General features: G+C 47.3%; 1 protein-coding gene across 1 annotated transcript in view; it reads right to left on the bottom strand.

Moving 5' to 3' along the window:
• The window catches only part of SMAD9 (SMAD family member 9), a 54,965-nt gene that overhangs the window by 5,112 nt on the left and 22,569 nt on the right, over nt 1-27,284 (bottom strand). The window contains exons 2-6 of the mRNA XM_075337320.1: nt 8,999-9,558; nt 4,987-5,244; nt 4,798-4,902; nt 3,384-3,605; nt 684-940 (exon numbers count right to left, since the gene is read on the bottom strand). Of these exons, the coding sequence (XP_075193435.1) occupies nt 684-940; nt 3,384-3,605; nt 4,798-4,902; nt 4,987-5,244; nt 8,999-9,410 (1,254 nt within the window). The 5' untranslated portion in view covers nt 9,411-9,558. The remainder of the gene's footprint in view (nt 1-683; nt 941-3,383; nt 3,606-4,797; nt 4,903-4,986; nt 5,245-8,998; nt 9,559-27,284) is intronic.

Genomic DNA, 27,284 nt, shown 5'->3' with positions numbered 1-27,284 from the left:
GCAAGGTGTCGATTCGTATTGAATTGATGATGCCCTACAACTTTGTAATTCACTTTTTTCTCTATCTCATTCCATTTTCGAGATAAAAATGCTAACTCCGTTGTTTTCCACCAGGTGGTGCTATAGGTGGTTTCATTGCGTAGCACATGGCTACTTTACTATACCTAGACACCACTTCTATGCCTATAGCTGCCGCCGTTCTCAAGTTAATGGCGGTGGACAGGATATGGGTGGACACACTGTATACTGTATGCTTCATATTTCACTGCTGTTACTTGCACTCCAGGATATTCTGTATAGACAAAATTAAAGTGGACTCTGTGCAGCATACACCGGATGGACTTGATAAATATTGAAGAAAAAAAACACTGTAATACCTACCTATTCATATTTGACTATTACAATAAGATGCATAACATTGATGATAACACAGTTGGGTGAAAAGTCTATATGGAAAACACGGAGACAAAAAGTGGATTTAGCAATTCCTGCTCTAAGCTCTGAGAACAATTGGTAGTGCATGAGAATAGAGAAATAAACAAGAACAGATGCGGGGTCAGTGCTGCACAAACGTTGTCAGTCTGTTATTTGCCAGTATTGGGTTGTACGTTATTTCTATCCAAAGCAAGGACATTATGAATCTGTACATGTCTTAGGCAGGGCCAGTCTTATCTTGTACGTACCTTTACAAAGCTCATCCGTATAGTGCACATTTTGGTAAGTTCGTACACCACTTCGAACCCTTGGTTGACAGACTGGGAGAGGAGCTGAGCAAATAGCTGGTTATTGAATATCTTCAAGCTGCAGCCGCTGGGGATCTTGCAGACCGTTGCCGGATGGAAGCCATGCTGGTAATTACAGTTGCGGCTTTGTACAAATATGCTGCTGTCACTGAGACACTCCGCATAAACCTCTCCCCCGACATAATACAGATGGACCCCTACAGGTTAGCAGAGAACATCGTTAGCTGGAAGGTACTGTGATCACATCAGGAAAAGCATCGGAAGATCGTCCTACACAAAAATTCCCCAGTTTAATGACTTTTACATGCAATTAAAGGGATATTCCAATGATCTATGTTGGTGAAAGAAGATAGCTGAGTATGCTATGTGAGACAGGGTCCCTGTTCCTGACATATGTGCCTCTGCCATAAATGTCTGAGATGGAAATATCCCTTTAATGTAGGAATGTTCGTTACGTATTGCATGTGGGTACTAGCTCTCACTCACCAGGTGTAGTACATGATATCTCTTTAAAAGGGTTGTCCACTACTTGGACAACCCCTTCTCCATCAGTATCTTTGCCCCCAGTAAAATAACAACAGTTATATGCACCTCTGGTGCCAGCGCTATTCTAGCAGTGTCGACACTGCCTCTCCTGGGGATCATGTGACATTGTTATGTGACGCAATGTCTGCAGCTATCGACAATGCCTCTCCTGGGGATCATGTCACATTGTTATGTGACGCAATCCCTGCGGCCATCGACAATGCCTCTCCTGAAGATCGTGTGACATTGTTATGTGACGCAATCCCTGCGGCCATCGACAATGCCTCTCCTGAGGATCGTGTAACATTGTTATGTGACGCAATCTCTGCAGCTATCGACAATGTCTCTCCTGGGGTTCGTGTGACATTATGTGGCGCAATCCCTGCAGCTATCGACAATGCATCTCCTGGGGATCGCGTGATATTGTTATGTGACGCAATCTCTGCAGCTATCGACACTGCCTCTCCTGGGGATCGTGTGACATTGGTATGTGACGCAATCCCTGTAAGCCATTGCCACTTCTGGGAATCGTGTGACATTGTTATATGATCCAATCCCTGCAGCCATAAACACTGCCTCTCCTGAAGATTGTGTGACATTGCTATGTGACAAAATCATTGTGGTCAAACAGCGTCTGCTTCCCTTTCCTCTGTAATTGACATCCGGAGGAAGTGAGAGCAGCTGCCACTCTCCTTCCTGTGTATGTCCGATTTGTCCAAAGGAGGTGAGCATGAAGTCGGCGCTGATTAGCAGTACAGATCGCTTCCCATAACAATGTTACATGATCCCCAGGAGAGGCGGTGTCAAAACTGCTGGAACTGCGCCGGGACCAGAGGTGAATATAAGTGTTGATATTTACTCGGTACAAACATAGGTATTGAGGAGTTGCTGTCCGAGTAGTGGACAACCCCTTTAAATTCTGAAATAATAAGCTACAAACATCCCTTGGTTCAGTATTGCATATTTCATGAGGAAGGAGACAAGGGTTCTATTACGACAGATGTAGCCCGGCTATTTGAATCGTTACAAAATAATATTTGGTCAGACATAACTTTTCCCAAAAATACACAGATGATACCCGAAGGTTAGCTACAATAGATAAGGTACAGTATCTTGTACTGATCAGCAGTTATAGCCTGTTTTATAAGCCAAAGCTGCATTCTTAATTCCGCTTGCTTTAGAGCACAAATCTCCCAGCATGCCATGCTGTTTTTATGTGTGCACAGCGCTTGCATTAGTCATTTTCATTCTGATAGTTTATTGCAATCTTCACATCAGGCGCTGTACAGTAAAAACTTGTATTATCAGAGCTCATCTGTCTAGTATATTTACGCCAGAGTTTTTGGACAATAAGACATGTTACCATATAGTCTGACATTGTAGCCAACAGCCAGAGTAAGGGGCACTTTGCACACAACGACATCACAAGCCGATGCTTGCGATGCAGAGCACGATAGTCCCCGCCCCCGTCGCAGCAGCGATATCTTGTGATTGCTGCCGTAGCGAACATTATCGCTACGCCAGCTTCACATGGACTCACCTGCCTTGCGACGTCGATCTGGCCGGCGACCCGCCTCCTTATTAAGGGAGCGGTCGTGCGGCGTCATAGCGACGTCACACGGCAGGCGGCCAATAGAAGCGGAGGGGTGGAGATGAGTGGGACGTAAACATCCCGCCCACCTCTGTCCTTCCGCATAGCCGGCGTGAGCTGCAGGACACAGGTAGGAGATGTTCCTCGCTCCTGCGGCTTCACACACAGCGATGTGTGCTGCCACAGGAACGAGGAACAATATCGTACCTGTTGCAATCGCGTAATTATGGAATTCCCAGACACTACACCGATGATACGATTACGATGATTTTGCGCTCGTTAATCGTATAATCTAGGATTTACACACTACGATGTCGAGTGTGACGCCGGAAGTGCGTCACTTTCGACATGACCCCTCCGACATCGCACCTGCGATGTCGTAGTGTGCAAAGTGCCCCTAAGAGAAAAGGAGGAGTGAGGGAAGAGGAGAAGTCTGGGGGGACTTTAGGGTCTCTAAGTGTTCACCTCACTTAGTACAGGGGAAACTGAATATTAAATAATCACCACTAAGCGCTGACTTTTACCTTTGCCGATGTGCCGGCGGGTGTTTTCAATAGTTGAGTTTCGATTCACATTGGATAGAAGTCCTAAACAGAACCTGTTCTTGTTGTTAGAGGGATCTGTGAACCCATCGATCAGTACACTGCGGGACGATGCCTGGAATGTCTCCCCCACCCGATTGTTCAGCTCATAGTAAGCGACAGAACACCAGTGTAGTGGTTCTTCATAGCAAACAGGACGGAAATCTGTACAGAATAAGGAATAGAAAATGAAAACTGTCAGCTGCTCGAACACAACAGATGTGTAATTGAATGGATTAGCCGCTGGGTATACCTAACCCCGGGCGTGCCTTTAAAGGGAACCTGTCACCAGATTTGGCTACTATAAGCTGCGGCCACCAGCAGTAGGCTCTTATATACAGCATTCCAGAATACTGTATATAGGATACCAGGCCGCTGTGTAAAATGTAAAAAAAAAATCACTTTTATTATACTCACCTGGGGGGCGGTCCAATCAGATCCGATAGGTATCGCTGCTCTCCGGTCCGGTGCCTCCTCTCTGCTGCGATTGCCATCCTCCTTTTCCCCAGCCCACTATGGATGGCGTGTCCTACAACATCCACACAGGCTGGCATTGTGGTCCTGCGCAGGCGACCTTGATCTGCCCTGCTGAGGGCAGATCAAAGTATTGTGGTGCGCATGCATGGAAGGTCTTTACCCTTTCATCGCACCTGCGCATTACAGTACTTACAGATCAAAGTGCTCCTGCGCAGGACCGCAATGCCGTCCTGTGTGGACACGTCATCCATACTGGGCTGGGTAAAAGGAGGACGGCGATCGCTACAGATAGGAGGCACCGGACCAGAGAGCAGCGACACGCATTGGACTGGACCCCCCTAGGTGAGTATAATAAAAGTGATTTTCATGTTCTACAGAGCAACCTGGGCTCTTATATACAGCATTGTGGAATACTGTATAAGAGCTTACTGGTGGTTATAGGTTATAGGGGGGCACTCTAGTGACAGGTTCCCTTTAAAGGGTTATTCTCATAATACCAGAGGATACGTGATAACTTAATGATCACTGAGAACATGGCTCTGAAGAGCTAATTTTTAATGGAGTGACAGCCAACATTCCACTCATAAGTACATGGGACTGCCGGAGATAGTCGAAGATTGTACTCAGCCATCTCTGCCAGTGCCATAGACAATGACTGGACCAGCCAGATGAATCTGCTGCCATTGCTCCATGTAAACGGGGCACTTCAAAGTCCCATTCTCCGGATTAGTGGGGGTTCCTACAGACAAAAGGTGGAGTTGGTACCAGGCTCATATACATAGAAGTATTCCACTATTATTTCAGAAATGTATTGAGGAATATCTTTCACACATCATATACCAGCCTTACAGAATACTGGTCCTGTTCATTTAGTACTTACCTCTGTTTCCTGCTGCTAAAACTAGTTGACAATCCGTTGAGTCTCCGGAGTTTCTGTTTTGGTTTCCGTGAATCTCTGGTGGGTTGTATGGTGGTGGAGGGGTGTCTATAGGCATGAAAATAGGCATTGTAAATGCAATATAGGGCAAGTAACAAGTAATCAGTTCAGTAGATAACATTAGGGGGTCACCTGTGATCTGGTAGGGGCTTCCTGGTTCAGAGGAACTTCTGGGGGAGTCGGGGTAGCCAATAGTGTTTGGGGAGTGGTGGAACATGTTGTTGGGCGAGGAAGAGAACGGAGGGCACAGTGGCTGCTGAAATGACTCCGGGAAGGTGGCGTTGTGTGGCATCAGTGGTTCATTGTTCAGGGATGTGTTTCGGAACTTGGCGAGGAGACTGAGATCTGTATTAAACTCACTATGTCTTGGAACCAGAACAGGAGGAAGAACTAAAAGAAAGAGAATACTCATTATATAAAAGAAGACAGAAGAGGTCTGAGCAGCAGAAGGACATCAAAATCTTATTAAGTTGGAAATGAACAAATGGTAAAGACGATGAAGTTGGTAGTATTATTGAGCAGCTTCTTGTTTCATATATACACGTCTAAGGCCTCTCTCACATGTCAATGAAAAACACACGTATAAAGGTGCGTATATGTCCCTCCATGTGCCATGATTTTGGCACACGTTTGATCTCTGTGTACTATCCATGATAAAACACGGAGATCAAGTACTTATGCTCACCTGTCCACACTCCTGCTGTCCGTGGTGCTGAAGTCTCCCGCGATGCTGTGTCCGGCTGCTGCTGTCTCTTCTCTACTGCTACTTCCGGGTTGGCTATGCAGTGAATATGAATGAGCATAATTAGCCGGCCTGGAAGCAGGAGACAGCAGCGGCTGAAGACAGCGTCACTGGAGACGTGTGAGTTTAAAAACCTTTTTATTTTAAATATGCGTGTTTTTCTGGTACATGTTTCAGGGATCACACCACAGTGTGGTCCGTGTGATATCAGTGATGCCAGAAAAAAAACGGACATGTCTCGATGCGGAACACACAGACAGACATGCGTGTGCGCTGCATAGAAACACGTCAGTGAAAAATCACTGATGTGTGCTCAGACCTACTGATTTTAATGGGTCTGGGTATGTCCGTGATTCTGGTGCATATTAAAACTGCAACATACGTTCCAGAATCGCTGACGTGTGAAGGGGGCCTAAGACATTTTTCGCAGAAAATGAGAAATACTGAGCAACCACAATGCTCCTTCAGAAGTTGCAATCCAGACAAAAGCCGGCCCTTTCTTCTTCCATAAAGACGTACATTATATTCAAATTAGTTATAGGCAGCAATGGACGGACAGCAGGACAACACATATGGCAACAGAAGGAGCACGCACAAACTCCAGGCCTGGAGACGAGAGCGCCGGCTTTTGTCTGGATTCCCATTTGTTAAAAATTTCCTTCCGTTTTATTGTCTGGATTACATGCAGACTGATGTGTCTCAACACATTAATATGATTCTACAGTCACACTGTAATTTCTTGCTTGTACTTGCTGAGTTGGGATAAGTCTTGGTTTGATGGGATGAATGCTGGATCAGACTACACAGGGCTCGTATGTAGTCTGTAACCATGGAGACACATGGGCCTACGTAGGAATTTGATGGGGGGAATGGGGGGGGTTTAAACCAATATTCACAAGTTTCTTTAGTTTTTATTTACAATACTTTCAAACAATAAAAAAATTGTTGCAAAAGTCTGTAGATCCTTCAGTTCCAAATGGTTCACTGTAGATTGTCCCTACAACGCTTCCGACTCATTAAATCTTTTCCAAGATTCATAAGAGGAGAAGTGAACTTCATATAAATAGACCTAATAGGCTGAAAATATAAGCAGTGCAGTTCCTGGGGTGTCAGGAACGCAACATATGGAGCAACAGGAGTAAGGTGGGCTTTGCACACTACGACATCGCAGGTGCGATGTCGGTGGGGTCAAATTGAAAATGACGTACTTCCGGCATCACATGCGACATCGTAGTGTGTAAAGGTTCGATGATACGATTAACGAGCGCAAAAGCGTCGTAATCGTATCATCGGTGCAGCGTCGGCGTAATCCATAATTATGCTGACGCGACAGTCCGATGTTGTTCCTCGCTACTGCGGCAACACACATCGCTGTGTGTGAAGTCGCAGGAGCGAGGAACATCTCCTACCGGCGTCACCGCAGCTTCCGTAGGATATGCGGAAGGAAGGAGGTGGGCGGGATGTTTACGTCCCGCTCATCTCCGCCCCTCCGCTCCTATTGGCCGCCTGCCGTGTGACGTCGCTGTGACGCCGCACGACCCGCCCCCTTAATAAGGAGGCGGGTCGCCGGCCAGAGCAACATCCCAGGACAGGCGAGTCCATGTGAAGCTGCCGTAGCGATAATGTTCGCTACGGCAGCTATCACAAGGATATCGCAGCTGCGACTGGGGCGGGGACTATCGCGCTCGGCATCGCAGCATCGGCTTGCGATGTCGCAGCGTGCAAAGTACCCCTAAGAGAGCGCATCAATTACTCCACCTGCCATGGTTTTGGCACCAGGAACGGCACTGCTGAATAAAGGCCGCTTTACACGCTACGATTTATCTAACGATCTCATTAGCAATGTGACACGCCCAGATCGTAGTTACGATTTGCCGAGATCGCACATAGGTCGTTTATTAGCGGTCACACGTAACGATCGCACAAGCGACGCAAAATCATTCAGCGATATATTGTTTGACCAAGGCGATCGTGTGGATGTTGTTCGTCGTTGGCAGGGTGTCAAACATAGCAATATGTCTGCTGCGTTCCAAACGACGAACAATATTTTGAAAATGAACGACGTGTTAGCAATCAGCGATTTTCACCCTATTTGCGATCGTTCGGAGTCGCACGTAGGTGTCACACGCAATGACGTTGCTAACGATGCCGGATGTGCGTCACGGAAACCGTGACCCCGCCGACATATCGTCATATAAATCGTAGCGTATAACGCCGGCTTAAGTCCCTATATATGATGTCCAAGGACCATCAGGGGGCAACCAAGAGATGAGATGAAGATAGACCAGCCAGAGCTTCAACAAGTAAGTAATGGTTATTTTGCAGCATTACCAGTCTTGGCATCAATTTTGTCTAATGCCCTTTAAATCGAGTCTGTCAGCAGGTTTTTTTTACCTGACCTTAGAGCAGCATAATATAGGCAAAGAGACCCTGAATCCAGCGATGTTTCACTTAGATTACTGGCTGCAGCCATTCAGACACAATCAGAATTTTTAGATTTAGCCATGTAGCCGAGCTGAGAAAACTTTCAATGGAGATTGTACATTGACTGTGAGATGTCAATCAGAGGAGGGGACATGCCGGACTGCCGAAACATGAGCAATGATAAGTCCTGCTGCTTAAACAAACATAGCAAATAAACAACAGATTGGACCTTGACAGGTCAGGCATCCCTGAATTTTCTGTCTTAAAGGGAACCTGTCACCACATTTTTGGCGTATAAGCTGCGGCCACCGCCACTGGGCTCTTATATACAGTATTCTAACATGCTGTATATAGGAGCCCGGGCCGCTGTGAGAACATAAAAATCACTTTGTAATACTTACCTAACGGTCGCTCGGTTGGCCAGATGGCGTCTCCGTTCTCCAGTGCCAGCGCCTCCTCTTTCGGCCATCTTCGTCCTCCTTCTCACTGTGTGCATGACGCATCCTACGTCATACACACTCGCCGGTCCTGCGCAGGCGCACTACAATACTTTGATCTGCCCTTCTCAGGGCAGATCCAAGTGCACCTGCTCAGGACCTGAATGCCGGCGAGTGTGGATGACGGTGGACGCGTCATGCACCGCGGCTAGAGAAGAAGGAGGATGAAGATGGCCGAAAGAGGCGGTGCCGGCACCGGAGAACGGGGACTCCCATCTGGCCAACCGAGCGACTGTTAGGTAAGTATTATAAAGTGATTTTTATGTTTTCACAGCGGCCTGGGCTATTATATACAGCATGTTAGAATACTGTATATAAGAGCCCGTTGGTGGTGGCTGCAGCTTATACGCCAAAAAAGTGGTGTCAGGTTCCCTTTAACCCTTGCAGCATACTGTCTTCAGCTTACATAGCAAAAACTTGCTGACAGATTCCCTTTAATTCTTACCAATACACAAATTATTGAGAAAAAAAAGGTCTCTACCTGGAGTTTCCACTCTGCGGTAATGGTAAGGATTTATGCACACATCCTTCTGTTTTGATCCAAAAGGAAACTCGCAGCATTCAAGTGGTTTTAGCTCATGATGTGACTGGAGATCAGGCCACCTCCAGACCCTACAGTAGATGACATGTGGAAGACCCTTTCGATGTGACACCTGCAGCCTCCCGTCTAGGGAACGTGGAATAGTGACACATTTACTGGGCTGTCCTGGTGTGCTTAGTGCCTTCTCAAGCTCCTCCATCGAGCCCTTCTTCTTCTTTAGCTTCTTCACCAGTGAGTCCACTGCTTTTTCTGCCCATTTTTCCTCCTCGTCTCCTTGCTTCCATCCGAGCAGCCGCTTAACAGCAGGGCTAGTGAAGGAGAACAAGGAGCTGATAGGGGTGCTGGTGTGCATATGAGTTGACAATTTCGATCAACACCGTCCTGAATTTAGAAATTAAGATCTTTTCCGAAGCTTTTTGATCAGATAAGTCTGTTCTTCAATCCAAAAACGCTTGGAACAATTTCTACAGAAGACTGGTAACTAATCTCCCAGATAGAATCTGTTAATAAAAAAAAATAAAAGAATTAGCCATAAAGCAAAACTATAATTCCAGGGAATGTGTTAGAACATGCTGTCATGTGTGTACATGAGGAATAACACTATTTCTACCCATGATATCCTGCATTTTTTCACCAGATTTCTCCACTGCAGCCCCTTTCTCCAATTTTCCGATCTAGTAGATGTACACTATCTCCCATGATGACTCGGCTCAGGGGCTGCTTTGTTTGGGGACACTCTGTTTGAGGAACCTATTTCTGCATAGTTTTCACATCTGCACGAGGCACTTTATTGTAGTATCACCCATTTATCATATCTAGGGGGCTTTGGTACTATGATTGACAGATATATTTGCTGTTACCTGGACAGGTATTATATACGCTGATATCTGGGTATTGTATATCTAAACTTTACATTAATTTGGGAGAAAATTAATTTTGTTCTGCCCAGGGTACTAACTCATAAGTACTATGATACAAACGGCATATGTATCTAATTTTCCTACATAAACTAAGAACCTCCATTTTGATCATTGATGTGAATATATCTTATTGGCTGACCACTGTGGATCTCTTTGTTGTCTTGATCTGCATACAGAGGGTGTCCCCTTTTCCATGCTGTTTTTATTCTTTGTTTTATCATAGCCACTTTTTGTGATCCTTCACTGTCAAGAAATACCCTGTTGTATAACTTAATACAATTTGATACTAATAATTGCACTTTAATACTCCGGTTCTCTTGGTGGCTATTTTCTTTAAATCCGCTGCTGGAAGATCGATGGGCCGGAGGCGGCGCATGCGCAGATGAAATCTTGAGCTGAGAGCTCCATCTATGCACGCGCCTACTCCATTATTTGAACCCGACATATTCAGGATGCCCCTGCCTTACTACCCGCCACATTGGCCCCAGCACAGCCCGCGGCAGAGGCCCCATCACAGCCCGCAGCACAGGCCCCAGCACAACCCCGCAGCACAGGCCCCAGCACAACCCCGCAGCACAAGCCCCAGCACAGCCCGCAGCACAGGCCCCAGCACAGCCCGCAGCACAGGCCCCAGCACAGCCCGCAGCACAGGCCCCAGCACAGCCCGCAGCACAGGCCCCAGCACAGCCCGCAGCACAGGCCCCAGCACAGCCCGCAGTAAGGCCCCAGCACAGCCCGCAGTAAGGCCCCAGCACAGCCCGCAACACAGGCCCCAGCACAGCCCGCAGCACAGGCCCCAGCACAGCCTGCAGCACAGGCCCCAGCACAGCCCGCAGCACAGGCCCCAGCACAGCCCGCAGCACAGGCCCCAGCACAGCCCGCAGCACAGGACCCAGCACAGCCCGCAGCACAGGCCCCAGCACAGCCCGCAGCACAGGCCCCAGCACAGGCCCCAGCACAGCCCACTGCACAGGCCCCAGCACAGCCCGCTGCATAGGCAACAGCACAGCCTGCCGCACAGCCCGCAGCGAAGGCCCCACCACAGGCCCCAGCACAGCCCACAGCACAGGCCCCCGCACAGCCCGCATCACAGGCCCCAGCACAGGCCCCAGCACAATACCTAACTCCTGCAACCCCTCTCCAGCACCTCCCGGTAAGGTGTATTCGGATTATAAGACGCACCCCTCATTTTCCTCCCAATTTCTTGGGAGGAATAGTGCATCTTATAATCTGAAAAATACGGTATATTACAATTTGCACCGCTTTTATTACTGTTGTTGAATGTGATCAGAACAATGAGCAATGGGTTCAAAATGTGACAGGTCCCTTTAAACCCATGATCATGGACATACAACACTATTTACAAATCTGTGTGGCACATGCACAGTTAACATTACGGCTCTCACGCGAGGTAAATCTGGTATTTTATCAATCTTTAGAAAATGTGTATGTTTGATGACTGCCTCTGACCTTTGCTGTACACCATAATGGCGTTATCCACAGATCTCATTTATTCAAAGGATTGTGTCACATCCTGATAATATAATCCAGCAATTAAGCTTCGCGGGTCACTTTTACAATATTCAAGTCACATCACCGGCCCGAGAGAATATAAATGACTTATTGAGAAAGAACACTCATTAGACATACGACACAGGGGTCACTGGTGATGGCTCAGAATCAAAGTCCTGGTTCTGAAATCCAAGGAATCAATACAAGGTTCAAGACTGGTTGGACGAGAATGTCACAAATGCCTAGAAGTGAAAGCTAAGGCCCCATACACAATACTGAAACGTTGGCTGTACCTGTCACAGATGACGTTGGGATAGAGAAAGCTAGGGTTACTAACTGGTAACGCCTTATCTTTTTGTTCTTTCGGATGATAAGCCGCCAGAGGTGTTTGGCACTGGCTTTCTCCCCTCTTCCCTATTCATGTTTAGGGTAAGTTCACACAGTGCGTTTTTCGCGCCGTTTTTGCGCAGTTTTCGGGTGCGTTTTTGCTCAGAAAACTGCATGACTTTGCTTCCCCAGCAAAGTCTATGAGTTTTCATTTTTGCTGTCTGCACACAGCGTTTTTTTTCAGCTGCGTTTTTGTGGTGCCACAAAAACGCAGCATGTCAATTATTCCCGCGTTTTTCACTGCGCTTTTCATCCATTGAGTGCAATGGGATGTTGAAAGACGCAATGAGAAACGCAAATAGGTGCGTTTTGGTGCGTTTCTAAGACCAAAAACGCAGCTATAAACGCAGGAGGTGGGTAGTAAAGTGACATGTACAGGAAGAGGATTCCTTCTGTCAGTAAACACAGAAGCGTGAATCCTCCCGGTACCGTCATCGCCGCTTCCACCTCCAGTCCTGTGCATGTATGCTGCCGTGCGGCGCCATGTTCGGGCAGGAGGTGGAAGCGGCTGCGAAAACAAAGTGAACAGTAGAAAAAAAAAAAGTCATACTCACCTGTCTGCAGACTCCCGGTGCCATGCCCGCTCCCATCTCCTCCCGGTACCACCGCTCCGGGTGTGTGCAGTCTCCCCGGGTACGTATGCCTGCAGGATGCAGGACCTGGCGATGGATCACCTGATGCAGTCACCTGACGCATCAGCTGATCGTAAGTCTCGGGCTGACGCTGGCGCCCGGCCGGCTTCATCTATCAGCGGATGCGTCAGGAGACTTCATCCCTGATTACCGGCAGCTCCTGCAGCGATTGGACGGGATCAGACTTGCTCCAGGAGCTGCCGGTAATCAGCACATAAGTGAGCATTATTTATTTATTTATTTTTTTTGCACCGATACATCTGCTGATTGTATAAACGGCTTTTATACAATCAGCTGATGTGTGATGTGATTCAGGCACTTGATCCTGACACATCATCTGATCGCTTTGCCTTCCAGCAAACCGATCAGATGATATTGGATCCGGATTGGATGGCGTGGGACCCTAACCCAGGATTACTGCGGAGGGGGTTCTTTATTTCAATAAAGATGGAGTCACTAATTGTGTTGCGTTTTATTTCTAATAAAAATATTTTTCTGTGTGTTGTGGTTTTTTAATCTTTACTAGAAATTCATGGTGGCCATGTCTAATATTGGCGTGACACCATGAATTTCAGGCTTAGGGCCAGCTGATAATATACAGTTAGCCCTAACCCCTTATTACCCAGCGAGCCACCTGGCATCAGGGCAGCTGGAAGAGTTGGATACAGCGCCAGAAGATGGCGCTTCTATGAAAGCGCCATTTTCTGGGGTGGCTGTGGACTGCAATTCGCAGCGGGGGTGCCCAGAAAGCATGGGCACCCTGCACTGTGGATTCCAATCCCCAGCTGCCTAATTGTACCCGGCTGGACACAAAAATTAAGCGAAGCTCACGTCATTTTTTTTTTTAATTATTTCATGAAATAATTAAAAAAAGGGGCTTCTCTATATTTTTGGTTCCCAGCCGGGTACAAATAGGCAGCTGGGGGTTGGGGGCAGCCCGTACCTGCCTGCTGTACCCGGCTAGCATACAAAAATATGGCGAAGCCTACGTCATTTTTTTTTGTTTGGGGGGGCAAAGAAATCCTGCATACAGTCCTGGAAGGAGGATGCTCAGCCTTGTAGTTCGACAGCTGCTGTCTGCCCTCCTGCATACAGTATTGGATGGAGGATGCTGAGCCTTGTAGTTCGACAGCTGCTGTCTGCTCTCCTGCATACGCTATTGGATGGAGGATGCTGAGCCTTGTAGTTCGACAGCTGCTGTCTGCTCTCCGGCATACACTATTGGATGGAGGATGCTGAGCCTTGTAGGTCTGCTCCCCCTGACTCTCCCTCTAGCATACAGTCCTGGATGGAGCAAGCTGAGCCTTGTAGTTCGTCAGCTGCTGTCTGCTCTCCTGCATACACTATTGGATGGAGGATACTGAGCCTTGTAGTTCGACAGCTGCTGTCTGCTCTCCGGCATACACTATTGGATGGAGGATGCTGAGCCTTGTAGGTCTGCTCCCCCTGACTCTCCCTCCAGCATACAGTCCTGGATGGAGCAAGCTGAGCCTTGTAGTTCGACAGCTGCTGTCTGCCCTCCTGCATACACTATTGGATGGAGGATGCTGAGCCTTGTAGTTCGACAGCTGCTGTCTGCTCTCCTGCATACACTATTGGATGGAGGATGCTGAGCCTTGTAGGTCTGCTCCCCCTGACTCTCCCTCCAGCATACAGTCCTGGATGGAGCATGCTGAGCCTTGTAGTTCTGCAGCTGCTGTCTGCTCTCCTGCATACACTATTGGATGGAGGATGCTGAGCCTTGTAGTTCTGCAGCTGTCTGCTCTCCTGCATACACTAGTGGAGAATGAAGAACATATTGAAGAAGGAAATGACATCCGACCTTTTTTTTTGTTCACTGATAAAAAACGCAGTGAGCAAAAACGCAGCAAAACGCAGCAAAAAATGCACCAAAACGCAGCAAAAAACGCACCAAATCGCGGCAAAAACACGCGCGTTTTTGTGCGTTTTTTGCCGCAAAAAACGCACAAAAACGCAGCGTCAAAAAAACGCAGTGTGTGAACCTAGCCTTATAGAGTAAAGCGGGCTTTACACGCTGCGATCTTGCTAGCGCTCGGTTGTGCGACACGGGCATATCGCTGCCCGTCGCGCACAACCTTGCTTACCCCCATAACACAGACTTACCTGCCTTGCGACGTCGCTCTGGCCGGCGATCCTCCTCCTTTCTAAGGGGGCGGGTCGTGCGGCGTCACAGCGACGTCACACGGCAGCCGTCCAATAGAAGCGGAGGGGCGGAGATGAGCGGGACGTAAACATCCCACCCACCTCCTTCCTTCCGCATTGGCGGTGGAGGCAGGTAAGGAGATGTTCCTCGCTCCTGCGGTGTCACACACAGCGATGTGTGCTGCCGCAGGAACGAGGAACAACATCGCTAATGAGAAGAGAACGTTTTTTTGTTTTAGGACGACCTCTCCGCGGCAAACGATTTTGGCTGCTTTTGCAATCGTTTTAGGTCGCACATAAGTGTCACACGCTGCGATATCGTTAATGACGCAGGATATGCATCACTAACGACGTGACCCCGACGATAATTCATTAACGATATCGTAGCATGTAAAGGTGGCTTTACACACTGCAACATCGCAAACGACATCGCTGTAACGTCACCGGTTTTGTGACGTTATAGCGACCTCCCCAGCGACATTGCAGTGTGTGAAACACATCAGCGACCTGGCCCCTGCTGTGAAGTTGCTGATCGCTACAAATCGTTCAGGACCATTCTTTGGTCCTTTGTTTCCCGCTGTGCAGCATGATCGCTAGAAAGTCTCAGTGTGTAAAGGGGACTTTACAGCGACTTCGTTAGCGACTCCCTTTCAAAAAGCTGCTTTACAACGTCCCCAATGACCAGCTAGGTCGTTCTGCAGATCGCTGTTGCGTCGTTGGCCAGGTCTGCCTGTTTGACAGCTCACCAGAGACTTTGTAGCGATCCCGGCCAGGTTGGGATCGCTGGTGGGATCGCTAGAAAGTCTCAGTGTGTAAAGGGGCCTTAAAGCCCGCTTTAGTGTTCTCCACTTCAAGATACCCCATTTGTGGCCCCCTTAAAGTATGCCAAAATGTACTGCAAACACAGTATTATACCCCCACAGTGAATTCCTCCACAGTACCCTCCAAATGCACAATATGACCCCACAGTACCCCCACCCCCAAAGTATATCCCCCATACAGCCCTCCTCACAGTATAATGGCCTCCTACACAATATAATACTACCCTACAGCCCTCCACATATTATAGCCCTCATACAGTAGAATGTGCTCCTCAGCCCTGCACACAGTATAATGACACCCACACAATATACTGGCCTTACACAATATACTATTCCCCTACAGCCCTCCACTTAGTATAATAGCCCCTTACACAGTAGCATGTGCCCCTCAGCCCCCCACACAGTATAATGACTCCCACACAATATAATGATCTTACACAACCCACCACACAGTAAAATGGCCTCCTACACAAAATAATACTCCCCTACAGCCCTCCACATAGTATAATAGCCCCTCACACAGTAGAATGCATCCATTAACCCTCCACACAGTATAATGACCCCCTATTCAATACACAATGTAATGGCCTTGCACATCCCTCCACACAATATAATGGTCTTACACAGCCCACCACACAGTATAATACTCCCCATACAGCCCTCCACATACTATATTAGCCCCTCACACAATAGAATGTGCCCCTCTGCCCTCCACACAGTATAATGGCCTCCTACACAATATAATACTCCCCTACAGCCCTCCACATAGTATAATAGCCCCTCACACAGTAGAATGTGCCCCTCTGCCCTCCACAGTATAATGGCCCACCACACAGTATAATACTCCCCTACAGCCCTCCACATACTATAATAGCCTCTCACACAGTAGAATGCGCCCCTCTGCCCTCCACACAGTATAATGACCCACACACAATATAATGGCCTTACACATCCCTCTTCACAGTATAATGGCCTCAAAACAGCCCTCCACATAATATGATTATTCCACATACAGTTGATGGTCCCAAAGTTCCCCAAACTTTATGGTTGCTCAACTTTCCTCTACACACTCATTGATGAAATCAAAAAAGAAACCCTCTCACCTCTCCGTGGTTGCTCTGGTGTCTGAAGTGTGCTCTAACACGCCGTCCAGAGAGCTCAATATAGTGATGGCATTGCACCCGCTGCACTGAGACGTCAGCGCTCAGACACAGGGAGAATGATGGAGGAGGGAGCTCACGGCTCCCTGTTCTATCACTGTTTTCAACTATTGAAAGTCTAAGAGCATGGGGTCCGACTCACAGACCCTAAAGCGGCTGCACGGTCTGTTGCTATTAGTGGTACGCAACTGCTCATAACTTTACTGTATGTCTTCTAAGGACGTTTGTTGCTTAATTACCTTAATACAAAAGGAACGTTTTAAAATTATTCTATTCTGGCAAAGTTCCATACTACTGGGCCACCATGTTGAAGTTAAACTTAGTGCCAGGAGGCAGGTCACGGATCACCAGGGAACACTATAGGGGACGGGACCCGGACGAGCTACCCTCAGCGGCACCCAGAGAGTTGGTTTACCCGGTTGTCAGCGTCTGCTTATTGACTGAGTGAGTACGAGAGTGACCCCTGCATCCCACGGCATCCCACACCGAGTCCCGGGGCATTCCCCATACCCGGGGAGGGCTACGACACTTCGCTGCCCCACTTCATCACCCCGGGTACTCCCAACGGCAGCGGCGGTACTCCCCAAATTACCGTTCACCACGGGTGGCGTCACGAACTATATATCCATTCCCCTGTAAATACCCCCTTTCATTTGAGTTGCCGCACGACCACGGGTCCGGAGACCCTCAAGCCACCGCGAACCTGGATCCGAGCAGCTTGGCTGCTTCCACGGGGGCAGCACACCAGTATTGGCAAAAAATATAATGGGAAGGAAGACATTTATGTTATAAAGGGCTGCATTGTCCAGAAAATGAGGGGGCAAATTTTAATAAAAAATTGCTCCCCTCTTACCATGTGGTGATGGGATCAACCAAAAAGTTGGGGTAAAGTAATTTTTGCTCCAAGGAGTTACTGCAACCATAGTTATACATTTGTGTATAGTACAGCATTGATTTAAACCATACTCATCAACTCTTTCAGAAGAAGGAGAGCTCCAAGGCTCGCGGAAGGGATGACAAATGTTCTCAGCGGTTCTGCTTCTGTACCGCGCAGTACAAACCCGACTCTTCCAGACAACTTTGTTGGTCAGAGCCATTTTGTTTTCAGCTGCATGAGAGCAAAAATACTTGACTCCTCTATCACAGTCCCAAAGTAAATCATAAAGTTGCACAAGTAATAATAAAGGACATTGCAAGGGTAAAAAAAAATGATCAAGAAAAAAATGACTAAATAATAAACAAGAGAAAAATGTCATAAAGTAATAAAAGACACTTACCCACCTGATACATCCCTCAAAATGCAACCACCCTTTGTCTGCAGCGGTTATGTGGGTACTTGGAGATGTCATCACTGCAGTCTTGGTGCTTCATTGTTTATTATGGGGCAGCAATGTCATCCCCCCCATCAACCCATATCACTAGCCTTCATTGTTTTATGCCATTACCACTACACCCTCCCTTCCCACTGTCCCACTAGGTACGGGGAAGTACAAAGCGAGCGGTGAAGGGGAAGGGGACCCCTGCGGGGAGGGGAGATAGTGACCTGTGACCAAACCTACAGCTGGTCCCTGGGGTCCCTCACCACCCTAGATAGGTTCTGCACCTATGGGCAGAGTCAGATACCTGGCCCTAGATATCCCTAGTGCTGGTCCCTAAATAGGTATTGGGTGAGATGAGCTCTTCGTCAACCCCACTAAACACAATAGACGACACACAGGGTAAAGTACATGACATACTTGTCCACAGATGACTCAGGCAGGAGTTCAGCAAAGTATCAGCAACAATACTACAGATGAGAGCAAGCCACCCGCTTTCAACCACAGCTAGAATGAAGTGAAAAATATCACCAGCACTAGGGAAGAGGGGAGTATTTAAGCACCAAGGGAATACTGATAATCAGCAGCTGGATGGAAAAGTGCTCCTGCTGGGTCCAAAGGGAGAAATGAATCCAGCAGGAAAGCTACCTATACCAATGAATACTAACAGCAGAAACAATAGAAAGTCAGGGAGTATTTTGCGCATCCAAACACTGTGACCTTCTATTGCCAGAAATAACATGACTGTGTGTCACTTGGGACACTCACTTTGTCATTTTTTTTAAACAAAACTTGTGATTAGCCGTTAATCAAGGAAATCATTTTTTTTTACAAAAATGTTTTTTTTTAAAGGGGACAACTTTTTTAAAGTCTCCAGACCTCTTTACAGTATTACCAGTGAAGTTAAAATATCACCCAAAACAATATGTCTTAATGGGGAGCTATCAGCATGTTTTTACATATATCCTATAAGTATTGGTATGGCTGTATGGGCACTTGTTTCCCCCCAAAAAACGATACCTTTACTGTCAAAATCCGATGTATCAGTTGTGATAATGCAGCGTAGAAGCCATACAAAAATGAGGGTGGAAGTGCACTGGGGCGTGTCTGTGCACTCACACTGCTTCCTCCAAGTGCATTGACACGCCCCTAGTGCACGTCCAGATTGATTTGTGTATGGCTTCTATGCTAGATTGCTCATGAATGGCACCATGGATCTCTAAAAAAAAGTAAATCAAATTAAAATCTTTATATAGCGCTAACATATTCCGCAGAGCTTTACATACATCAGGAACATTGTCCCCATTGGGGCTCACAATCTAAAGTCCCTATCTGTATGTCTTTGGAGTGTGGGAAGAAACCGGAGTACCCGGAGGAAACCCACGCAAACTTCTTGCAGATGTTGTCCTTGGTGGGATTTGAACCAAGGACCCCAGCGCTGAAAGACTGCAGTGCTAACCACTGAGCCACCGTGCAATCAATAAAAGTAGAACTTTTATTTCATGACAAACACCTAAACAACCATACCTCTACTTCCATATGTAAAAACGTGCCAACAGGTTCCCTTTAATTACTTGTGTACCACCCATAGACTTTAAATTGGCTCAGTGGTTAGCACTGTAGTCTTCCAGCGCTGGGGTCCTGGATTCAAATCCCACCAAGGACAACATCTGCAAGGAGTTTGTATGTTCTCCCCGTGTTTGCGTGGGTTTCCTCCGGTTTCCTCCCACACTACAAAGACATACAGACAGGGAATTTCGATTGTGAGCCCCAATGGGGACATTGTTTCTGATGTATGTAAAGCGCTGTGGAATTAATGGCACTATATAAGTGAAAAAATATTATTATATTACTCTTCAGTGATGTCCTAAAATATAACTATATAGTAGAGCAGCTGCATTAGATCATGCAGAAATGTGAACAGGGAACTGGCTGTCAGATACAGCGGAGCTCCCCTAGAAAAGACACAGATGGCTTCTTACTGTCTCTGGCTTCTTGATAGCTGTATACACACAAGCACAGTGTATATAGCTGACAGTGCTTCCCCCACCTGACCCAGCGGTCATGTGATCACTGAGGGTAGGGAGGGAGCAGCCAGGTGCTCCATCCCTAATAATTCATACACCTTGTGCAGAATTATTAGGCAAGTTAGAGGATTTTTTGTATATTGATCAACAACTATGTTCTCAATCAACCCAAAAGATAAATATCAAAGCTTAATATTTTTGGAAGTTGGAGTGGTTTTTTTTTTTTAGCTTTGGCTATCTTAGGAGGATATCTGTTTGTGCAGGTAACTATTACTGTGCAGAATTATTAGGCAACTTAATAAAAACCAAATATATTCCCATCTCACTTGTTTATTTTCACCAGGTAAACCAATATAACTGCACAAAATTTAGAAATAGACATTTCTGACATGCAAAAACAACCCCCCCCCAAAAAAATAGTGATCAATATAGCCACCTTTCTTTATGATGACACTCACAGTTGCTTGATCTGTTTATTATCAACATTGCGTGCAGCAGCCACCACAGCCTCCCAGACACTGTTCCGAGAGGTGTACTGTTTTCCCTCCCTGTAGATCTCACATTTTATGAGGACCCACAGGATCTCTATGGGGTTCAGATCAGGTGAACAAGGGGGCCATGTCATTATTTTTTCATCTTTTAGACCTTTACTAGCCAGCCACGCTGTGGAGTAGTTGGATGCATGTGATGGAGCATTGTCCTGCATGAAAATCATGGGGTTTTTTTAACAATACTGACTTCTTCCTGTACCACTGCTTGAAGAAGTTGTCTTCCAGAAACTGGCAGTAGGTCTGGGAGTTGAGCTTCACTCCATCCTCAACCCGAAAAGGTCCCACAAGTTCATCTTTGATGATACCAGCCCAGTAGCCCACCTCCACCTTGCTGGCGTCTGAGTCGGAGTGGAGCTCTCTGCCCTTTACTGATCAGCCTCTGGCCCATCCATCTGGCCCATCAAGAGTCACTCTCATTTCATTAGTCCATAAAACCTTTGAGAAATCAGTCTTAAGATATTTCTTGGCCCAGTCTTGACGTTTTATCTTATGTTTCTTGTTCAAATGTGGTCGTTTTTCAGCCTTCCTTACCTTGGCCATGTCCATGAGTATGGCACACCTTGTGCTTTTTGACACTCCAGTAACGTTGCAGCTCTGAAATATGGCCAAACTGGTGGCAAATGGCATCTTGGCAGCTTCACGCTTGATTTTCCTCAATTCATGGGCAGTTATTTTGCGCCTTTTTTGCCCAACACGCTTCTTGCGACCCTGTTGGCTATTTGCCATGAAACACTTGATTGTTCGGTGATCATGCTTCAAAAGTTTGGCAATTTCAAGACTACTGCATCCCTCTGCAAGACATCTCACAATTTTGGACTTTTCAGAGCCCGTCAAATCTCTCTTCTGACCCATTTTGCCAAAGGAAGGGAAGTTGCCTAATAATTAGGCACACCTTATATAGGGTGTTGATGTCATTACACCACACCCCTCCTCATTACAGAGATGCACATCACCTGATTTACTTAATTGGTAGTTGGCTCTCAAGCCTATACAGCTTGGAGTAGGACAACATGTATAAAAATTATCATGTGATCAAAATACTCACTTTCCTAATAATTCTGCACTCAGTGTAACTGGGGCTAATATAGCAGCCCCAGTTACAGGGGAAATCAGATTTTAAAAATATGTATTTGAATGGTGTGATGTCCCCAAAACGGTCTTTTATAACCTGATAGGGGGCATAATATGTGATATAAATGTAAAAAAATAAAGTAAATAAAAAATTGGTAAGAAATAAACAAGCCTAAAAAAGCCACTGCCAATCCAATTACTAGCCAAACCCCATAAAAAAATGGCTTCGATATATAAACATAATTGTTACGGAAGCAACGCAGGTCCTTTTGGCACAATCCGTCATCCATACAAGTCTATGGGACACAGAGGAATCCGTTAACGGATTCCGCTGTTTTCCAAAAGGGCGGATTGTGACGGAAGGAAAAAAACGCAAGTGTGAAAGTACCCTAAATGAGAAAAATTTGACACCTCATGAAACCTCACGTGCCAAAAAAACACGAAAGGTGTCTAATAAGTGGTTGGGTACTGAACGGGTAACCAGTCCTAACCTCATCCTTGCCCTTCTTCTATCTCTCCATATTATAAGGTATTATAACAACCAACTTGACTTCTCCCAAATCCTCCGAGACTCCGCAGTATGCCCCCCGTGCCACATACACATCACACCCGCTGCCGGACGGACATTAATAGACATGCTGTAAGCTTTATTAGTTTAGCATCACGATGAGGAGACATCACTGACAACATTACACAAATGTTTAGCTTTGGGGAGGACTAGAGAAGAACATTGATCCCTTTTCATTCAAGTCAAATTTCTAGCCGGTGACATCAGCGCGGAGCCGAGCAGCACACTTGTCAGCTGGAGCGGAGCCAAGAGTGTGGATAGATATGGAGGGGAACGCGCGTGCCCTGTGATATCGGGACAGATGAATCAACTAAGCAAATTCAAGGGATTTTTCTGTATATCCTGTGTGATTTTGGTGGTGGAGGGAGGGCTACCTACATATAAAGAGGAAATATGATAGAAGATCACATTGGCGTACACGTCAAGAACCACTGATTTCAGAAGGCAAGGAAATAATTATTATTTATTATACTTTTCTTATATCGCGCCATCATATTCTACAGCGCTTTACAGACATCATCACTGTCCCCATTGAGGTTCAAAATCTAAATTCCCTATTACGGTAATATGTCTTTGGAGTGTGGGCGGAAGCCGGAGAAAATCCACACAAACACAGGGAGAACAAACAAAAAAATCCACGAATACATTGACATGCCAATAATTTGTCAACCACATAGCAATCAAGTGCTACAGAAATTAAATAACGATATATTGTATATACAGCCAGTAGATGAGATTTGGTAAAATTTCATTGACTTTGTGGGTACTTTAAAGGGGTTGTCCACTACTTTTACATTGATGGCCTATCCTCATGGCAAGTGTGACAACCCTGGACTAGTCAGGTCGTCACAGGGCACTGCACGCTCTTTATCTCTAAGAAAAAAGAGAAAACAATTCAGCTCACCAAGTTGCTGCAATCCGCTGCCTGTCAGGAACCGCGCACGGAGGGCCAGGCTTGCCAGGGGAACGATCAAAAAAGAGAAAAGTCCAGCGCAGTCCAGTATGACCAGTTAAAAATCACGTTTATTTGGTAAATCCATTAAAAATAGAAAAATGCAAAGCAGTCAGCAGGATAATACAGGGATATTGTGCAGACCCCACAGAACTACGCGATTCGACGTAGACTGAACGTCGAAACGCGTAGTTCTGTGGGGTCTGCACAATATCCCTGTATTATCCTGCTGACCATGACTAAGACTGAACGTCAAAACGCGTAGTTCTGTGGGGTCTGCAAAATATCCCTGTATTATCCTGCTGACCATGACTAAGACTGAACGTCGAAACGCGTAGTTCTGTGGGGTCTGCACAATATCCCTGTATTATCCTGCTGACCATGACTAAGACTGAACGTCGAAACGCGTAGTTCTGTGGGGTCTGCACAATATCCCTGTATTATCCTGCTGACCATGATTAAGACTGAACGTCGAAACGCGTAGTTCTGTGGGGTCTGCACAATATCCCTGTATTATCCTGCTGACCACTTTGCATTTTTCTATTTTTTCTATTGCTAGCGATGCCGAGCGCGATAGGCCCCCGTCGCAGATGCGATATCTTGTTATAGCTGCCGTAGCAAACATTATCGCTACGGCAGCTTCACAAGCACTTACCTGCCCTGCGACGTCGCTCTGGCCGGCGACCCGCCTCCTTCCTAAGGGTGCGGGTCGTGCAACGTCACAGCGACGTCACACGGCAGGCGGCCAATAGAAGCGCAGTGGCGGAGATGAGCAGGACGTAAACATCCCGCCCACCTCCTTCCTTCCACATAGCCGGTGGAGGCAGGTAAGGAGATGTTACTCGCTCCTGCGGCTTCACACACAGCGATGTGTGCTGCCGCAGGAACGAGGAACAACATCGTATCTCCTATCGGTGCGACATTATGGAAATGACCGACGCTACACAGATCACCGATTTACGACACTTTTGCGATCGTTTATCGGTGCTTCTAGGCTTTATACGTTGTTACGTCATTACCGGCGCCGGATGTGCGTCACTTTCGATTTGACCCCGATGATATCGCAGTAGCGATGTCGCAACGTGCAAAGGGCTCCTTAGGGGCCCTTTGCACACTACGACATCGCAGGTGCGATGTCGGTGGAGTCAAATCGAAAGTGACGCACTTCCAGCATCGCTCTCGGCATCGTAGTGTGTAAATCGTTTTAACTACGATTACCGAGCGCAAAAGCGTCGTTATCGTATGATCGGTGTAGTGTCGGTCATTTTCATTATTTTGGCTGCAGCAACGGTACGATGTTGTTCCTCGTTCCTGCAGCAGCACACATCTCTGTGTATAAAGCCGCAGGAGCGAGGACCATCACCTTACCTGCGTCCCGTCTACAATGCGGAAGGAAAGAGGTGGGCGGGATGTTTATGTCCCGCTCATCTCCGCCCCTCCGCTTTTATTGGCCGCCTGCCGTGTCACGTCGCTGTGACGCCGCACGACCCACCCCCTTAGGAAGGAGTCAGGTCGCCGGCCAGAGCGACGTCGCAGGGCAGGTGAGTGCATGTGAAGCTGGCGTAGCGATAATGTTTGCTACGGCAGCTATCACCATGATATCGCAGCTGCGACGGGGGCGGGGACTATCGCGCTCAGCATCGCAAGCATCGGCTTGCGATGTCGTAGTGTGCAAAGGGCCCCTTACTGTGGGAAACAATCCAAAATGAAATTCTACAACAAATCCTACTCCACCTGCAGGTTACAAAAAGCTGCAAGACACGATAGTAAATAATGGTGGACCCAGAGGAGAATGTCTGCTATGGTCTGTCGGCTGTGGAGAAGCCTCGCTCTGAAGACGTCATGTTCTGGTAAATTGTTAAGGAGCGGTTCAATGAAGACAAAATATAACTTCGCACTCAAAATACACAGGTATAGAGGAGAAAAGGGCAGCGGCTGCCAGACACTTAGTCATTGCTGAGGTATTCTGCAGGATGTGACTGGCAGGTGAGCCATCCAATACTGCGGCAGGCCGCTATCAGCATGTACCACGTGCGTCACCCGTCTGTCAGCTTCTGCCTTCATACAAGCTTACAGGGAAGTGGATCTGTTATTAACCACACAGATGAAAAGAACCTCCACTTAGGGAGGACTATAATCTCCATGCCTTCTGGAGACACAGCGGCTGCTCCACTTCCTTCTATGCTGTCTACAAAGGCTACTTATTGCACATGTATTTATATGAAGTACAAAGCTTATCCACTTTTTATCTATCTATAATAATAATTTTATTCATTTATATAGCGCTATTAATTCCACAGCGCTTTACATACATTGTCAATAATGTCCCCATTGGGGCTCACAATCTAAGGTCCCTATCTGTATGTCTTTGGAGTGTGGGAGGAAACTGGAGAACCCGGAGGAAACCCACGCAAACAAGGGGAGAACATACAGACTCCTCGCAGATGTTGTCCTTTGTGGGATTTGAACAAGCGCTGGAAGACTGCAGTGCTAACCACTGAGCCACCTATCTAGCTATCTATCTTCTACCCTACTGCGGATCCTCTTTCCTTGGCATAGAAAACCTTACCCTTCTGGATCTCCTCCTTCCCCACCGCACACTTAGGGGTACTTTGCACACTACAACATCGCAAGCCGATGCTGTGATGCCGAGCGCGATAGTCCCCACCCCCGTCGCAGCTGCGATATCTTGTGATAGCTGGCGTAGCGAACATTATCGCTACGGCAGCTTCACATGCACTCACCTGCCCTGCGACGTCGCTCTGGCCGGCGAACCGCCTCCTTCCTAAGGGGGCGGGTCGTGCAGCGTCACAGCGACGTCACACGGCAGGCGGCCAATAGGAGCGGAGGGGCGGAGATGAACGGGACGTAAACATCCCGCCCAACTCCTTTCCTTCCGCATTGCAGCCGGGACGCAGGTAAGGTGATGTTCCTCGCTCCTGCGGCTTCACACACAGCGATGTGTGCTGCCTGCTGGAACGAGGAACAACATTGTACCGTCGCTGCTGCGAAATTATGGAAATGTCAGACCCTACAGTGATCATACAATAACGACGCTTTTGTGCTCGTTAATCGTATGTAAAAGGATTCACATACTGCTTTGTCCACTGCGACGCCGGATGTGCGTCACTTTCAATTTGACCCCACCAACATCGCACCTGCGATGTCGTAGTGTGCAAAGTACCCCTTAGTGTTTCCCATTCCCACATTACCTTCTCATCCCGCCCTCTCTTTGTTGTGTCCGTCAGGGATCTATCTTGTCAACCCTACTCTTCTATATCTGAACCTTTGAGCTGGGAAAGCTCATAAAGTCCCATGGCTTTCAGTACCACCCATACGCTGATGATGCTGAGGTCTCCCTCTATGGCCCAGACAGCACTTCTCTCCTGTACAGAATCCCAAAGTGCCTGTCGGCCATATGCTCCTTCTCTCGCTTTGCTCAATGTGGACAAATCTGAACTCATCATCTTTCCTCCATCTCACCTAACTGCCCTACCCGATCTATCACAATAAATGACATAATTATCTCCCCTGTACCGGAAGTCGTCCGGTTTCTCGGAGTAATCCTTGACTCTCCTTTGTCATTTAAATTGCACATCCAAGATCTCACCACCTTTTGCCTCCAACACAAAAATATTTCCAGAATCTGTCCCTTTTTTAACCCTTAAGGGGGCTTTACACGCTACGATATCGTTAATGTTTGGTCGCCGGGGTCAAGTTGTTAGTGACGCACATCCGGCGTCATTAACGATATCGCAGCGTGTAATACTTACCAGCGACCTTAGGCGACCTCAAAAATGGTGAAAATCGTTCACCATGGAGAGGTCGTCCCAAAGTCAAAAATCGGTAAGGGTTGTTTAGCGTCGTGGTTCATCGCTCATGCGGCAGCACACATCGCTATGTGTGACACCGAAGGAGCGAGGAACGTCTCCTTACCTGCCGCCGGCCCCAATGAGGAAGGAAGGAGGTGGGCGGGATGTTACGTTCTGCTCATCTCCGCCCCTCTGCTTTGATTGGCCGGCCGCTTAGTGACGTTGCGGTGACGTCGCTGTGATGCCGAACGTCCCTCCCCCTTGAAGGAGGGATAGTTCGGCAGTCACAGCGACGCCGCCGACCAGGTAAGTATGTGTGACGCTGCCGTAGCGA

The sequence above is a fragment of the Anomaloglossus baeobatrachus genome, chromosome 2 (assembly GCF_048569485.1).
Source record: "Anomaloglossus baeobatrachus isolate aAnoBae1 chromosome 2, aAnoBae1.hap1, whole genome shotgun sequence".
NCBI classification, from domain to species: domain Eukaryota; kingdom Metazoa; phylum Chordata; class Amphibia; order Anura; family Aromobatidae; genus Anomaloglossus; species Anomaloglossus baeobatrachus.
The sequence above is the reverse complement of the archived record's forward strand: the minus strand, read 5'-3'. Positions and strand labels throughout refer to the sequence as shown.